The sequence below is a fragment of the Parambassis ranga genome, chromosome 5 (assembly GCF_900634625.1).
Source record: "Parambassis ranga chromosome 5, fParRan2.1, whole genome shotgun sequence".
NCBI lineage: Eukaryota > Metazoa > Chordata > Actinopteri > Ambassidae > Parambassis > Parambassis ranga.
The window spans coordinates 4,204,148-4,221,636 of NC_041026.1; the positions used below are offsets into that span (position 1 = coordinate 4,204,148).

Genomic DNA, 17,489 nt, shown 5'->3' on the forward strand with positions numbered 1-17,489 from the left:
CATAGACTGACTACTTTGTTTTCTTTGTTAGATGATATTGTTAAAAGAAGGAGGTTTTGGCAGCATGCATAGCTAGAAAGGAGAACCGGGGTAGACCAAGTATCCACCGAAGGGGTTACACATCTCGTCTGGCCTGGGAAGGCTTCAGCAAGTCCCGGAAAGCAGCTCACCTGCAGCTGCCACCGTAGCTAGATAATGGATACACTGACAATGTGATCTAAACTCTTCCTCTTTTTTGGAGCACTTTCTACGTTGTAGTAAGTTAGGCCCTACTTTCCCTCCTTTCACTCTCACTCCAGTCATTTGTAAAAGGCTCCATTGTGAGTGTTTGTTGACATTTTAATTGTGTCAGTTATGTTAATTTGCTTTTGGACACAAACTGAATGTCCACCCAAGCTTAAACCTGGCCTGCAAGAGGCTTCCAGCAGGGCAACTTGTATTTGTCTGGTTGCCTACACATGTGTGCTTCTTGTGTTGTGTGTTTTTCAGGGTAGTTAGGATAATTGGGAAGGGGCTCAGGATGCCAGTCCTGGGAAAATAGCCGGGAAAGTCTCAGCTCCAGTGCATGTGTGTGTGTGTTTGTGTGGTTTTTCCAGACAAGGAGCTGGAAGCCGTCAGGTGAAGGGGATCAAATATCGGAATGCTGTGCTGATTGGATGTCTGTATGTGTATATTTATGTGTGGAGACAGACGATAATTAGCTAAATGGTGAAATAGCTCAGCTAAATCCTGTTAGTATCCCTGTGAAAATAGCCAAAATTGAAGGCACACAAACACACGGTGATGTAAGCTGTACTGTGTAAATGGCAGCGTCCTGTTTCCATAATAAAAAAAACATAAAGACAAAGTCAGTCATTATCACATACATCCGCTCATCTGTATCTTCTTCTGATGCTGCATCCTTCAAAGGTTATGTTTTATGTTTGTGTCACAGTGGCTTCACAATGTTGTGGTACTTGAAATGCAACAGAGGAGGTAAGAAAAACCACCCTCTGGATCATTCCACCGGTTGGAGTGTTTTCTTTTGACTTGTCAGACAAGTTGGAAACAGAAATGACTAAAGGTAATCCTCCTTAGTCAAAACCATCTTGTTTAGGAACGTTGAAGTTTATAAAAGCCAGACCTCTGAGGGTCATGTCTGTTAACCCTCCTGTTGTCCTCGGGTCAAAATGACCCGCTACTGTGTTTAAAAACCCCAAAAAATGACCTTAATGATAATTTTTGTACTTGAAATTTTATGACTTTTCCTAGATTGACCCAAACTTTAAAAAAAGTGAATTGTTGCCTTTGTTCACACTATCATGTATGCTGTACAAAAAAAGGTACAAAGGTGGTCTTCGGGTCAAAATGACCCAACAGTGAAATTCAACTAAAATCACAGTCACAGAGTTATTTACACACAACAGAATGTGAGAATGTTTTAGTTCTGCCTCAGATCAATCAGTAGCAGACGTAAACAATCAGTAGCAGACGTAAATAAGACAAGAGTTCTCGTGGACAGTGCCTTTGATCTGTGGATTTCCAGAAGTTATAAAGGTGCTGCAGATGACATTACCCCCATATCTCTCTGTGCTGAAGCCATGAGTGCACGTTATAACGTCCAAAAGGCTCTGGAGCTGATTTTTTCAGATGTCCAGCAAGACAACTCTGATTCAGAGGAGGAAGTGGTATCAGAAGAAGAAGATGGGGAGGAATACAACCCAGAGCATGATGAATCATCTTCAGAAGAAGAAGAAAATGCTGAAGCTGAAAGAGAGACTTTCCTTTCAAAAAACAGCAAAATAACATGGTTCTCGGAAGCATATGACCAACATGGCAGGGAGGCAGAACAAAATGTCATAAAGATGACCCCAGGACCCACAAGATATGCTGTTTCTCATGCCCATGACATTGTCTCTACATTCTACCTGTTCATCACACCAGCAATAGAAAAAATAATCCTGGAGATGACAAATCTGGAGGGTTTTCGCAAAAATGGAGACAGCTGGAAAAAGATGGATGAGACTGATCTGCGGGCCTACTTAGGGCTGCTCATCTTAGCAGGTGTTTACAGGTCCCGAGGTGAGGCTGCAGCCAGTCTATGGGATGCAGAGAGTGGAAGGCCAATTTTCCGAGCTACAATGCCACTCAAACTCTTTCACACCTATTCAAGACTGCTACGTTTTGATAACCGCGAGTCAAGACCAGCGAGACGTGTGACAGACAAACTTGCAGCCATAAGAGAGGTCTGGGATAAGTGGGTGGAGCGGCTGCCCTACCTCTACAACCCAGGGCCTGATGTAACAGTGGATGAGCAACTGGTTCCATTTAGAGGTAATTTATTTTCATATTTCTAATAAAAGTGATTTTCACTATTGAATTATATGACTGTTTTCTGTGACTCAGATACAAATTATTGATGCTAATCTCTGTCCAAAGGTCGTTGTCCTTTCCGCCAGTATATGCCCAGCAAGCCAGCAAAATATGGGATCAAGTCATGGGTGGCTTGCGATGCCAAATCAAGCTACGCTTGGAAGATGCAAGTCTACACTGGGAAGCTGACCAGTGGAGGTCCAGAGAAGAACCAGGGGATGAGAGTAGTGCTTGATGTGACAGAGGGACTGAGGGGTCACAATGTGACATGTGACAATTTTTTCACCTCTTATGAACTCGGACAGCAGCTCCTGAAGAGGAAGATAACCATGGTTGGCACAGTTCGAAAGAACAAGCCTGAGCTCCCACCTGCACTGCTTGCAACAAAGGAGAGGATGTGGCACCTGAATTGATGCACATCTCAGGTCATCCCTATGGGTGAGTCTGTGAGGGGTTTTAAAACCAGTTCTCTAATCACCAGATAAACCTCAAAAAACCAGTAGTCCAAGCCTGGCTTTGCCGGGACATTTTACTAACTGTACGTCAACACCCAGCTGTTAAGCACAGCCACTGCAGAAGTTTAGTTTAGATTCCAGGTTTTGAATGTGCTAACTGTTCAAACTGTATACCAGTTCTTTCTTGCAGGTAGAACAGGATTGTTTCAAGTTCCTTCAACATTGGGCCAATCAAAGATAATGTGCCAGGCCTTTGTACAGCCCAGTAAGGAGATGTTGAGTTGCCGTAGAAGGGCATTGATTGGTATATCAGGAATCCAAATATTTCTTTGTGATGGAGACACAGTGCTGTTGCTTGTATCTCTGCATGTTTTAGCCAGTCTCTTTTTCTTCTCTTTGTTTTGTCCTGGTTCAGTAAATGGGCCTCTGTTCTAACAAATGTGTCATCGGCCTCCTTAAACATTTAACATACTTCCCCCTCTGTCTCACACACAATTATACATACACTGTAAACATGCGTCTCTTTGCAGTGTGTCCTAAACGCCCCCTTCCTCCTCCATCATCTTGTAATAATCAGAGTAAATTGGAAACTTGCATCTTGCGGGGTTTGTTCTGGCGCATTGCTTGCACTGTTCAGGTCATACCCTCGTTGACACTTTCATTTTCTGTCTTTCTGTCATTCGAGATCGCTCTGTCATTTAATTCACTTTCATTTTCTCTCTGCTTTATTTGGCACGGAGTACAACGAGAGCAAAGTCTGTTCCATCTTCAAATTGTAAACAGATTCAGGTTGTGACAGGACGAGTAACAAGTGACTGTTATGTCACGTTTAGGGATCACTGAGGCTCAGTACCCATCAAATATTTGGAGCATGGACTAGTGTGATTAATGTGCTAAGCCCGACATTATTATATTCTAAAGCATCCAGAGCCACGTCACACACTCACAAGTCCACATCAGTTTTTTCTTGAGAAAAGGAGCTGCTATTAATGACTTAATGATTTATCTTATCGTGAGTTGGCTTCAGATTTCCTGCCAGCCTAGCCTGCAGTGTTTGCTTAGTTGACATATCAAGTACCATGGATACACATACTTTTGCATGTCTGTTTTTTTAGATAGCTGTGATCCCCTCAACCCTCAAAAACATAGACATATACAGGGTGGTGGTCCTCCACACCATAATGCCCAGGCCCATGGCAACTGAGTACTGGATATCAGATGTGTTTTCGGGCTGATGCTCTGACTGGTTCCACATTAAGTCACATCAGTCACTGGGATGCATGGTAGTTCAAAGGAAGCTGGAAAAGAGCCGCTGGATCTGGTCAGCAACAAGTTGGCGCGTGATAAATGATCAACTGTTAGCTTGGAAGGCAAAACCCAAACCTAACGCTGCGGAGGGTCAGCTGCTCCCTGGGTTTGAACTTCTGTCTTTATCTCTACCTGCTTGTTCTCAGACAGATGGTTCTGGATCTTTGGCTTCTGTTGACTTCAGGTGACCTTAACACTAGTTGTTGCCCAGAAGCATTTGAACCAGTAGTTGTTTCTGAAGATGGACTGATCGGCCTTTCACTTGCCTGCGGTCACTGCACAACCCACATGGATTTGTTCTGTTCTACTGTGAAACATCATGTAAAATTGACTTGCTGGAAGCGTTTCTCTCCGTGTGTTGTTCTTTGATTGCATCTCTGATTATTGTGGAAAACTTTGAGAGGTCTCTCTCTCTCACACACACACACACACTGGTCCCTAGGGAAGGGACCACAGGCTTGTTTGTCTCTGCAAAAGGACGGGGGAGCAAACTGGAACGTACATTGTTTTCAAACCAGTCGCTCCCCGCAAATATCTCCCCCTCAGAGCTCAATGGGAGGGAGAGGATGTATTTTAGTGGTGGTGGGAGGTGTAGGTGGGGTGAGGGGAGGAGGAGGAGAAGGAGGAGGATTGCTTTGGTTGACAGAAACCACAGTTGAGCCTGGGTTCCCTGTTTGCTCTTCCTTTTTGTCTTTTCTTATTTCACACTTTTCTCTTCCATCTTCTTTGGATTAATTTTTTCCCCTCCTCTCTTTCTCTCACATCTTCTATCCTACACCAGGTCACTACAAGAAACAATCAGCCAATCACAGAGCAGCTTCTCTTCCTACCACAGGAAGGATGATGGTCCAAATGTGGTTGTTCATCTATTGTTTGCGTGCACATTGAGGATCAGTTTTTCAGTTACTCTGTATGTTTCCTATCAGCATATCTCTGCTACTGTGGGGTGTTCCCACATATTTATGTACATATATGGATGTTTGACCATGATGTTTGCTATCCGCCGGTTTTCCATTATTTTTTAGCTCCCCTTCAGTCTCCTGTAGCATGAGATGAAGTTCAGCAGAGGTCTGGGACACAAACCAACATCCCAGTTGCTACTTGAAAGATCATCATACTTGCATGGTCCCCCAGCCAACAATATGACAACAACAATATTTTATCCCAACGCTTTATTCTGGGGGGGGGGGGGGTTAGTGACAGTAAGAGCAGGACTTAAAAGGTTGGCAGAGGCTCTGTTGGTACGTGGCATTTTGAAAAATATGTTTGTTTTCTTCAGCCCATATTTTGTGTTCATTGATTTCTTTATAATTCATTTATTTGCTAATGCTACTGTACATCATCGTGGAGCCAATTAGCCACGAGTCGTGCACAGAAGGATTTCTGCCTGCTGGCGCAAATGTTAGAGATCGCCCAGGGCAACCTCTGATTCAGCACCCTGGACAGCGGTCATGACACCAACTGAATATTTTGGAAGGATGCTAAAGTAACACCAGCTGTGCTATTAAAATTTAACCACAAGCACTCAGGCAGCAGGGTTCAGATACGGTTTACTCTGGTACTCCTCAAGTCCTGATACAATCTGGAGTACAGAATGGAAAGACAGAAAAAAGACAGAGCTGGCGTGAGCTCAGTGTGGTCTGATTGTGCAGCTCATATCAGGTAAAACGGGTGAGGAAAGTCTGCTTTTAGAGGTTGGAGGGGTTGGTGAAGGATTCTGGACTTGAGGGACCACTCTTAGGTCTTAGGTTCAGGAGCCTGGTCACTGCTTCTCCACATTAAGAGCTGCCATTTGAGGTGGAACTTCTTTTGGCTGCTCCCCAGGCACCTCCCCGGTGAGGTGTTCCTCCAGGAGGAGGAAGAGGAGGAACAGCGATGGGTGCTTTTTCAGTTAAATAACTTATAAATAAATCCCTTTCTTATCTGTCCTCTGTAACACGGGGTTAGCTTAGCTTAGTTCAGAAAGAGCTCACAAGACATATTTTGTACCAGTACAGTTGCTATGTAAGGCTAAGCTAACAAGATGATGGTTATACATTAATATTACTCAATTATTTTGGGTCAGTACCTTCAAATTAGATCATTTCTGTTCTTTATGAAAGGTTGTTAAAGTTTATATGAAAAGGCCTCACTGTAGCAGTGCTGCAGTGTATTAGCCAATGGCAGTTAAACCACATTAGCTAAATGCTTCCTTCTCATTACTGGGGCTTCAATTCAAGCTGTCTCTCCGTTCAGTTTGTGTTGGCCCAGACACTCGAGGCAGTGAAATAAATTATGAACATGTAGCTCAGTGACAAGCTTTCAGCACTTGGCAGTGTTAAGATCTCGACTGACTGAAGTCTCCATCGATGGGAATCGCCAGTTTTGTGCATTAAAGAGTCCGAATTGAATTAAAAAAAAAAAAATGTACTTGGCTTCTGTTAATTTACCTGGGCGGGCCGCCTGGATATTAGGACCGTATGGCAGGTTTTGTAATTGAGCTCTTCAAATGACAAACTCACATTTGGTTTGGTGTGGCTGTGCGGTCAGATAAAGTGAATGGAGGGAATAATATTGCCTCTGTGCTTTGGAGATGCATCAACAAAAACATCTCAGGTGTGACCCGGTTGGGTCCATGGGACCAGGGACTGTACAATGCCGTATTGTGGGGAGAATCAGCATTAGGGTGTCCTTTCTCACGCCGATCTCGTCACATATGGTCACTTTTGCCTTGCAATTTTACCCCACTGAGGCCCTTCCTGCTCTGAAACCTGGACTTTCTTTGGCTCTGTCCTATTTTTAGTCCTAATTTCATTAAGTATGGGCACAAAGAATCTTGATTAAGTATAAAATTAACATCATGGTTTAGGCAGATGTGTAAAGAAGTAGCTGAGGAAGGACAAAATAAAAGAAACAGGATGCAGGACAGGGGAAAAAAGGACTGCAGAAGACCAGGAGAGGGAGATAATAAGTCAAACATGACAAAAAAAAAGGAAAACAGGAGGAGGTGTGTATCAGAATTGTGTCTTGGCCCTGCCAGCTAACCTCCCCTATCAACCCATTAACATCTAAATTGTCGAGGAAAGCTCCATCTCTTTATCAGGGGCCATCACACACATACGTGGACTATTTTGACTACACTTGCCCTCCAGTTCTTGGGCTCTTATCTGGTTTTATGAAGGAACAATGGCTTCTTTCAGCCGTCAGCCCTCCCTCCCTGTCCAACTCTCTCCTTCTCTTCCCGTCTTCCTCAGCCTCTCTCCATCCTCGGAATGCAGATTTCCGACCACAGGGTTTGAAGTCAGGCTGGAGGGGAGCTAATTATTATGGAAAAGAGAACAAGACACAGAGGGAGGGAGGGAGGGAGGGAGAAGAGATAGAGAATGAGGGAGGAAGAGGACGAGCACCACTGTTGTTTATTAGAATCATTTTCCAAACTTTGCCCTCTCAAAAGTTAGCGATCGGACCAGCATAGGACATTCATTCAGGTGTGGTTTGGATCTACTAAACTTCAAGGCCACACAGGCTGTGGATACATGTTGAAGCTGACCTGGTCATATGAACACGAAAGCGATGGAGAGAACCTCTTCTGCAGATGTAATAATCTCAAGTATCAAATGATGCAGCTCTTATTTCTAATCTCGTAGCTTATGTGACCTGAAATCCACTTCACCTGTGTTTATGGTTCTGTGCGAGCTTTTAGTGCGAAGAAACACTGAGGTTTTCACTGAGGCAACCGTTCCGAGACATGAAGGTGCAGGTTGTGAGTTAGATCTGTGTTAGACTAGAACATGTGACTGAAAACAAAAGTGATGGTCCAACCGGATCCCACGTCTCCTGGGTGTCTTGTTCTTGTCCTCTAACCTCTGACCTCATGGGCCTCATATGATGCTGGTGATACGATAAGGGCTTCAGCTTTCCTTTATCAATCTGCTGTATTGATTTTGACTCCTCCCCTGTGGTTTTTTTAGGGCCATAGTACAATATAGTGACTGTCAGTGACCCTGCATTGTGAACATATGATCACTAATGGACCCCTGTGCTTTACCATTTTGATCCTTATCTGTGTGCATGGTCATGTTCTGGTCAGGAGTTTTTACCTTTAATGTTAAACATCTGTTTTTTTTTTAAATAATACATTATTATTTATTTATTTATTTATTTTATTATTATTATTATTTTATTTATATTATTATTATTATTATATCACAGTGCCTAAATTTTTTTATGATTCACAACTCTATATGTAAGGTTTTTTTTTACAATTTTTTCTTTTTCTTTTATTGTTTGTTAATTGTGGGGGTATGTTAGATAAATTATTCTATAAATTAGATAATAATAAATTGGATAAATAATACTTTAGTGGCATTGTTCATATTATTTTGCAGCCCTTTTGTGCAAATAATAAAATAAGACACTGACATAAACCACTGGCTGAAAATAAAATAAAAAACAATATGCAGACATATGCCGGCACACCCATCGATTGCTGCTAATCAATAAGGTGATGACATTGTGAACATGATACGATTGCACCTACAATCAATACCACCATCATCAATAATTAAGTTGGGATTCATGTTAAATTTCAACATGAAACATTTCTTTCTTGTTGTGTTTGTTCCTCACAGTCTGAGTTAGGTGGTGCTGTTGGGCACGTTAGCGTCTGTGTGTGTCTCACAGTTGGTTTTCATATCAGGTGGCGTCACATGAAAGCCTTGGACTGACTTCACACACAAAGTGTGTATGTTCTTCATACATTGTTCAGGCTACTGTGCTGCATGTGTGCTCCTGTGCTGCTATCCTTGTGAGGACCAGAGTGAATTTTTAGACCTTTTGAGTACATTTATTATTATTATTATTATTTGTACAATTGTATTCAAGACATATTTTATACTGAAATCCTCTGTCCTCACAGCTGTAGAAATCCCCTCAAATGTGTGTGTCTGTACTTGTTCTTTGAACTCAGCGTGACTTCTACACCTGCTGAGCTTTAGACGCATCATAACGAGTTCACCTGAAGTTCATGACGCCCTCCAACACACACACACACACACACACCTGTGGTAATTCCCACAGCTTATCCACCATTTTATCTTCTCATCACCACCAACGCCTTTTGTCATATTTTCTTTCATATTTCCTTTTCGCTCCGTGTCTTTAAACGCTACTTCCTCCTTGTTTGTTTTTCTTAGTCAGTCATGTTATGCAACAGTTGCTTCCTTCTGTCTGTCTGGTATTTCTCAGTGAGTCACACCTTTCTCTCTTGCTTTTCTTTCCATCCTTGACAGTAAAAGAGGGATTAAGTAAACAAATCCGATCATTCTAAACAGGGTCAAAGGGACAATTATGTGGTGCCAGTGACTTTATTCTGGATTAATAGGGGACTTTTTCAGGGTCTGTTGCAGGGCTTCCTGTAGTCCTCAGCAAACCGACACACACTTACTCTTATGGGAATACAGACAATGAAGGTTAGTTCACTCATTTCAAAGGGGAAAAAGGCTCGCTTTGCCTGTTTTACTATCACTTTTCACCAGCATCAACAGATCCTCATCACAATAACACCTGAATTAAGGCCCTACAATAACTATTAGAATGCACTGCTTTCAGCTTTATATGTATATCTGTAGTTTGTTGCAGATTTTTACATTCATGCTCCTTTCACCAGGTGAAGGTGGAGAAGGTGTGAGAGGGGGTAAGAGGGGACTGCAGCGTAGCGACAGCCACTGTGAAACGCTTCCATTATAGTCAATGAGAGTCTTTACACCGGCCGCGTTGCAGTGCGTTTTAGAAGCGTCCCAGAAGTGTTGCTGCGCGCTGCTACGCGAGTGATGCGCGACAGTTCTATTTTGGAGATGTGTCGCACCCAACACGCGTCTATTTGCACCAACTACATCGAGCAGACAGGAAGTCAGGCACCAGAATAAAAGAGTTTCTGGTGGATTTTCTAAATAAAACGCTGTCAGACTGAACTCTGGCTGATTTAACATCGCTACCGGCAGAGAAACAGCCACAGACATGTACGAGGAGAGATTCAGTTTGAAAAGTAGAGAAACAACATTTTATATGATAGAACATGAGTTTTCAGTAACTGCTCTGTAACCCTGCCTGACATAGAGAGGACCATCAGATAAACAGGCAGGTTACTACGTGACTTTGTGAATGTCACGAGAGTGTGGAGGCAGCGCTGCGCTTCCGAAGCGCTCAGACAGACGGGCGTATTACGTCCGTAAAACGCTACGCTACACATTCAGGTCTGGTGCAAATCCAGGGTTAGGGTCCCCCAGCAGCATAAGACAATGGCCTGTTACACACACACAACTCTAGCTATAACTGTAGGCCCTAGTCCACTATGGATTAGACCAGGCTTTGTGACACTGGAAGTCGAGCTCAGACTTCTGAATTCAAATTGGAAGCTGGTTCTGCAGGAGAGGTGTCTTAAAGCTCAAAGCTCAGCCGTTGAAATGAATGAATCAAATACCAGGAAAATGTAACATGAAGTCAGCTAGGTCTGTGTAGCATGTCTTTGTGGTCATGTCTTAATAGGGAATCATTGTAGCTAAAAGCAGACAGGAGTCACTTCCTAAAATGTGTTTCATCTTGTGAATCATCAACCACAAAACATCACTACAAACATGTCATTAGAGAGTGGATGGCCTGCTGCAGAGCTTCACCTAGTTTTTATATTTCATTAGAAATCAGTACATTATAGGGAGAATCTTCCGAGGGTTCTGCAGAAATGAAACTGTGACTGAGTTTCAGTTTGTGTGCACCTTGGTCTTCTTGGTGACCTGTGGAATGATGGATGGATACAGGGTCGCAGCCCTCCGATGGGAAATTCTGGAACAAAATATGACATGAATAAACTGAAAAGCGCTCGACTTGGAATTTCTTTCATTGTTTGATGGAACTAAAAGGGCAAACTTCCAAGTAACAGCAGATTTCTGCTCATATTGATTGCAACATGAGCACTGCTGGCGAAACAACGTCGGAGTTCTTTTAATAGCTTTTAGGTGCAGTACGTGTGTTTATGAAAGCTGCAGGAAGCGCAGAAACATGCTGTCAGTTGGGGCAGTTTACAGAAAAGAAACGACGGACCGGGAGCCGTTCACACATGTTTGACAGGCCGCCGTGCAGGGAAATCCCGCGTTACTGCAAGGAGGAAAAGCACACACATCGTACATACCAGAAGACGTGGCAACGTACCAACAAACAGCTCATCCTACTTGGAAATATTGACAGTTGTAGCTGCATGCGCCCACATGTGCACCGTCACATGCAGGCAATGGAAAGCATTTATTGTGCTTCTCTTACAGCAGATAGAAGTGAAAACCATGCTGAGATGATATTTCAAAATATTCCTATTTTGATGTGTCTTCATGATTGACGTTTCCTCCTTCTGTTGGCAGTGGCGCTGGCGGCTTTGGCCACTTTGAATGAAAAGATTCTTTTTCAGGAAGCGGTGCGAGATGAAAAAATGAAACTGAATGAGGTTTTCCTCAACGCCCCCATGTGTCACTGGATAAACTTCAGGCAGCAGTTTGGCCTCAGGCTCCACTGAGACAGCTTAAACTGCTGACACCTCTTTAAAAGTCACATCAGATCTTTTAAATACTCTTACTGAGCCGTCAGGGAATCTGGCTTTAAACACGACACAAAAAATCAACATTTGATTGATAATACAGTGCTAAGAAATTATAGACTTAATACTCGATGAGATATAATGGGGTTCAGGCTGCCTCAGGTTTTCTGAGCTTTTATTAGGATAAGCTGTTGGGTGTTATGGAAACTGTTGTTAGAAATGGTACACTGCAGCCTTCTGTGTTGAATGCAATGTTTTTATGACCCATCCATCCATCCCAACAGCTTCTTCAGGCTGAATTTGTGGTGGTATATCTGTTAAAATCACGTATTTTAACTAATAGTAGCAGTAATGACATTAGTTGGTTAGCAGATGTCAAACTGTGTGTAACAGAGTTAAGATGTTACAAGCAGACGTACCTGATTAATAAAATGTCACTAGGTTGATGTAGTTTGTACGGAACCCCTCTCATGACAAAAAATGGTGGTAAAAATGATGGTAAAAAATGTATAAATCGTGGCCACGAAATATGTATAACGTGCGCAAGAAATACTAATTCGTGGCCACAAAATACTAATTCGTTCGCACAAAACACTACTTTGTGGCCACGAATTAGTATTGTTATTGACAGGGCGCAGGGGAGCGGGATGCCCAGCCGACGCCCCCTCTCCGGGCAGCAGGGGGCAATCAGTGTCCCTCTCCCTGTCCATCGTGTCGCTTTAATTCCTCTAATGGCTCTCCATCATTGCTCCCTGCTGCCCGGGAAAGGTGCTCCCTGGCCGGGCAGCCCGCTCCCATGCGCCCTGTCAATAACAATACTAATTTGTGGCCACAAAGTAGTGTTTTGTGCAAACGAATTAGTATTTCGTGGCCACTATTTATTTTTTTACCATGTCATCAGAGGGGCTCTGTAACTTTGAGCCTAAAGGGGACACAAATATTCAACATTTATACTTCATATTCACCATTTTTATCTAAATTCAGCACTATAAGTGTCTTTATTAACAGACAGGATTTGGATTAAGTCATTTAGTCATTGATGTTATTTTTGGACTACATGATCCAGTCCTGAGATGGACAGTCACTGCTCTGCCTCCACAGCAGCTTGACTCTGTTGACTCCATCTGCATGCCGATTGGTTCAGGGTATCTCTGATGATTCGTGGTACCTGCAGCAGAGGGTTGTGCCGTGTGCCTCTGCATGCTGGATAATAACTGTGGTTTAATCCTCAGACAGGGCTGAGAGTCACAGCTCAGAGGACTCTCTGTCTCTTTCCAGAGTCCTCCCTCTGTCACTTCTTCGCTCAGAAATATTGAATTCCGGAAACATTGTGAAACCGCAGCGCTCATGCACACACATACAGTGACCCGTGTTTTCATTTCTCTTAAAAATGTGAAATCAGATGATGTTGTTGTAGCAATCTAAGCGGTGTTAGGGAGGATGCTGGGGTGTCTTCATCAATCATTGTCTTGTGAACCACCAACCGTCAGCATAGTTTATACTTTAAGCGTGAAGTTGATGTCTAACCTTACCCGAGTGGTTTCTTTTCCCTAAACGTAACAGAATCCTGACCGCAGAGGCAGCACATCAGAAAACATGCTTAAACGTTGTTTTTCTGATTGTTTACCCAGGAGGACTTCAAATGTCTTTGAACAAACTGTAGATGGATTAAAGGGCAGATTTGTTCATGTAATAAACAGCTTTACATTGTGAAAACCTGATAATGGCACCCAGAACTCTGTCTCTGAGTGGAGGACTCTAAACTCCCACTTCCTTGTCCATTGGAGTCCAATTTACTGTCGATTGAGCAAATGTTGGCGAGCAGGGTGGATGGTAGGACCAGCGTTTTACTGGGCTTCTGCCTCCTCATCCTTCTTTCTGACATTTGATGAAGGGTTGCAGACCTGGATGTTCAGCAACTCACCATGGTTGTTGGTTGTTGGATGATTGTAGTCCAAGACTACAAACACCAATTAGTTTGATGTTTCTGACAATTAGCTCTGCTTCTTCCTCTTGTGTTAGCTATTTTCAGTCCATGTCTGAGTCCACCTAAACTCTACACCACCCTCAATAGTTGACAAACGTCTGTCAAAGGCATACCCAAATTAAACTACAAGCTGTTTGTGAGCCCTTAGGAGTATGTGCAAAAGCTTGGTCTCATTGTGAAGGTAACACTCTGAAATTTTTATTTTAGCTGTGTGATTTACTGCAATTGCAAATGGTTAACAGTGAGAGAAGTCTAAACACAGAGAAATAAAAAGATTTTGTAGCTCGCCTAAATTTTTTTTGTAAAAAAAGGCTGCTTGACAACTGGAGCATGGTGATGTTGATTAGATGACAATATAGTGACACAGGCTGAAGTCTTACCTATTCCCAGTTAAAAGTAGATAGTAATTGGACAAGAAATGACCATTTGGGACAGGTTTTTCTGTAGGTATTCCCAGGCGCTCTCCAAAAAGTGCCATTTGGAGTCTCCAAATGGACACTTTGGCACCAAAGTGCATAACTCTGGAATGCTTCAACATACAGACATCAATGAGAGCTCTAATGAAAGGTGCCACTTAGAGGAACCTCATTCCATATTCAGATTCACTATTAGCATGATTGAAATAATGTTAGTGAAGCAAAAACACATTGAATGCTCATAATTCTACTGAAACTGAAATTGTGCATCAAAAGAAAAGACTCAGAACAAGAGATATGGTCAAAAACAACACCTTTATCTAAACAAATACCCAAACTACTTACAGCAAACTGTTTACATGTTTACAATTCCACAGGTTTCACAGCCACATGTTGTTCTCAGTATGCCACTGTTACAGTCACGGGCTGCTACAAAGCACAGCTAGAAAGCTTGATGGGTGTCTTACTGTCACCAGAGATGTAGACTGGCTTGTGATGTTGTACACTGGGAGTAGGAGGCTGCTCTGGCTCTGGTGCTTGGCTCCCACTCTGTATCTGAATCAGTTTGCCTAAAATGCAAAAAGTAAGGTTTTCATTCACAGAACAACTGTATCTGCATTCATTGTTCACCTCACAAATCAATAGTAAAAGTGCACACCACACAGGTAAACAAAATAGAACAGTGTTTGCCTAAAATGCAAAAAATATATATAAAACAAAATAACTATAGACATATGTATGTCTGTATGTATATATCAGATATTCATTCACAGAACAACTGTATCTGTATTCATTGTTCACCTCACAAATCAGTCCTCCACAACTACTTGTAGAGGAATAGTAAAAGCGCACACCTCCCCCATACACGTGTAAACAAAACAAAGGACACAACACTGTATTCACTAATTCTTCGAAATGTCTACATTCTGTTTATAAAACTGCAACATGTATAAAAGTTACACTTACTTGTCAAGGACTATATCTCCTCCTTCAATGAACATATCTTCTTCCACCGAGTCAACACATAACACATAACTTTCTGCGTCCGACACGTCCTCGTCAGAAAAGTTGCTTTTCCTTATTGTAAACTCATCGATAACTTCTTCAATGGTGTAATTCTTCTTTTCTGTGTGTTTCGTCATCTCTCTGGTCGCTAGAAACACCAAAATATGTAGCTATACGCTCACTCTCACTGTTACGCACGTACGCACGGACAGCCGGCATCCATTGTTCATGTTTACGCTTAGGTGTGTAGCCCACCCTCCTTCCACAACCCCTTCATGTGGGACATCCCCGTGACGGAAATCTTATTGGCTATACGTCCATTGCATCAGATTCAGCGTCAAATATAATGGGCTGAAAATACAAGCGTAAGAGTGGGGGGAGGTGCTTCGCTCGATATAGTCGCTCATTGGATTCTTTTGGCTAGGGACAGGCCCTCGATCCTTTTGTATGGTCAAACGAGCTGTCAATCAATAGAGTAGGGAAGTGGCTTTCCAACGAGGTGTAGGTTGTCAACAAAGAGCACAAAATGGCTGCGCCCAGACGGAGATATTGCAGTGAAACATGAACCGTCCCGTCCTCGGGACGCGTGTCCATATGTGTATGTAAAAGGTTAACCTTTTACATACACATATGGACACAGAAACACAGAATTGAGCCTAAGTGGAACTGCAGTCACTGTGTTATTAAAACAACAATACAAAGAGTTTTGATTACTAGGCTGTACATTTTGTGTTGTTGGACAAAAAGATGGACATAGAGGGCCGTGAGGATTGACTCACTTTTGGAGAATTGCAGTTTAAGAGACTTTAAGTTGCTTGAAAAGTGCTATGTGCTACGTATTGATGATATGTCAATATTAGTGTTGAAAAGGTAAACAGGTCAGTCAGTGCATGATCACAGAAACTCCCTCCATTCATAAAAAAATCATCAAGTCATGCCTACTAACAAGATGCACACACAAACACACACCCAGCCTTGACGTGGCCCATGTTGGAGTACTTACTGGGACAAACTCCTGGCGGGCAAACTCCAAACAAACAGAGCTGAACTTCTTGTTCTTCCCACAAGCAGTGTGTGTTCTGTGTGTGTCTGTGTTGTTTGTGATCATGTGTCTGCGTTATCATTTTTTTTCTTGTGCAGGAATCGGTGTTCTTTTTGTTTGTGTCTTTGAAGTGTGTGTGTGTGTGTTTCTCTGCTTCTGTCTTCCATCAAGCTAAAGAAAAACTGGCGGCTAACATCACAGCCGGTTTCTTCTTGATGTTCACAAACCGCAGTGATCTGCTGGCTGGCAAATAAAAACAGATACAGAGGCATTGAGACATCAGTCAGTCAGTGCGCTGAGAGTTTCTATGTGTGTGTGTTTGAGTCGCTTTGAAGAGTTCAAAACTGAATAATCACAACAGGAAGACACAAACAGTTTAGTTCAGTGTGTAGCTGTGTTTCTTTTTAAATTGTTTACATGGGATTGACCGGTTTTCAGTTACATGCAGTCTTCAGGAACCATTAGTCACTGCGTCAGAAAGGCAGGCTGTTTAACTGGAAGTGTGACTTAATCATTTTAATGTTTATGCATGGAGGCATCCACCCCCTGGGTCATTTGTTGCCAACAGTCTAAGTATTGTCGGGCTTGGGATGTTTGTGTTTTGTTATTTAGATTTGGCTCCCACGCTGCTCCCTGCTTTTTGAAAATAATAGTTTTCATTTAATGTTATTGAAACGGCCATGTTTACGTGGGTGTGTGCCCTCCAGCCCTCATGTGAGCCATGATCACAAGGAAACTGGTGGAGGAGCTTGTTGTGAATCCTGTTGTGAGTTAAAAACATTCTGTTTTTGATCAAATCAAGATATTTTCTTAAACCTAACCAAGCAGTTTGGATGGTAGAGTCCTTGAACCTGTGACACTGTGGCGGTTCTTCCTTTTCAGGCACTAAATCATGTTGATGAATGGACAGGTGTTGTAACCACCACAGTAACAGTTTTAAATAAGCAAGAAAAAGTAAAAATCGACACCTGCCGCTCAGTCAGCTCTGAAATTGTCCCGGTCTTTAGACAGCCTCTTTATTCAATGCACAGGAACTTCCCTATGTGGTGCTAACCGTGTGTCACTGGACAGATGGTTAGCTTTGACGACGTGGGTCACACACAGTGGTGGAAAGTAACTATTTGTACTTTGTTACTGTAGTTGAGTAATTTTGATGTATTTCTACTTAAATAATGTACTTACTTACTGTAAGTAAAAATAATGTACTTTCTCCTCCACTACATTTCTACAGTGTCTGTAGTTCCTTGTTCCATGTGATGAACACAGTGCTGGACTGATGTGAGGTCAGACTCTGCATGGAGGTGGTGTCACGCTGCCAGCTGTGTTTCTATAATGAGCCTCAGTCAAGTACCAAGCTTCAGTA

The 17,489-nt window shown here is 42.6% G+C and overlaps 1 protein-coding gene across 1 annotated transcript; it reads left to right on the forward strand.

Annotated features, from left to right (window-relative positions):
• Positions 1 to 1,163: 1,163 nt before the first annotated feature.
• On the forward strand, positions 1,164 to 2,765 carry LOC114435412 (piggyBac transposable element-derived protein 4-like). The gene is made up of 2 exons (XM_028405080.1): positions 1,164 to 2,313; positions 2,419 to 2,765. The coding sequence occupies exons 1-2, from the start codon at positions 1,581 to 1,583 to the stop codon at positions 2,763 to 2,765; spliced, it is 1,080 nt and encodes a 359-aa protein (XP_028260881.1). The 5' UTR covers positions 1,164 to 1,580.
• The last annotated feature ends 14,724 nt before the right edge of the window (positions 2,766 to 17,489 follow it).

What these genes read in the sequence shown, in the direction of transcription:
- LOC114435412 (XM_028405080.1), top strand. Translation starts at nt 1,581, where the DNA reads ATGAGTGCACGTTATAACGTCCAAAAGGCTCTGGAGCTGATTTTTTCA. An exon ending in GCAACTGGTTCCATTTAGAG is followed by an intron (nt 2,314 to 2,418) that starts GTAATTTATTTT and finishes CTCTGTCCAAAG; the next exon opens with GTCGTTGTCCTTTCCGCCAG.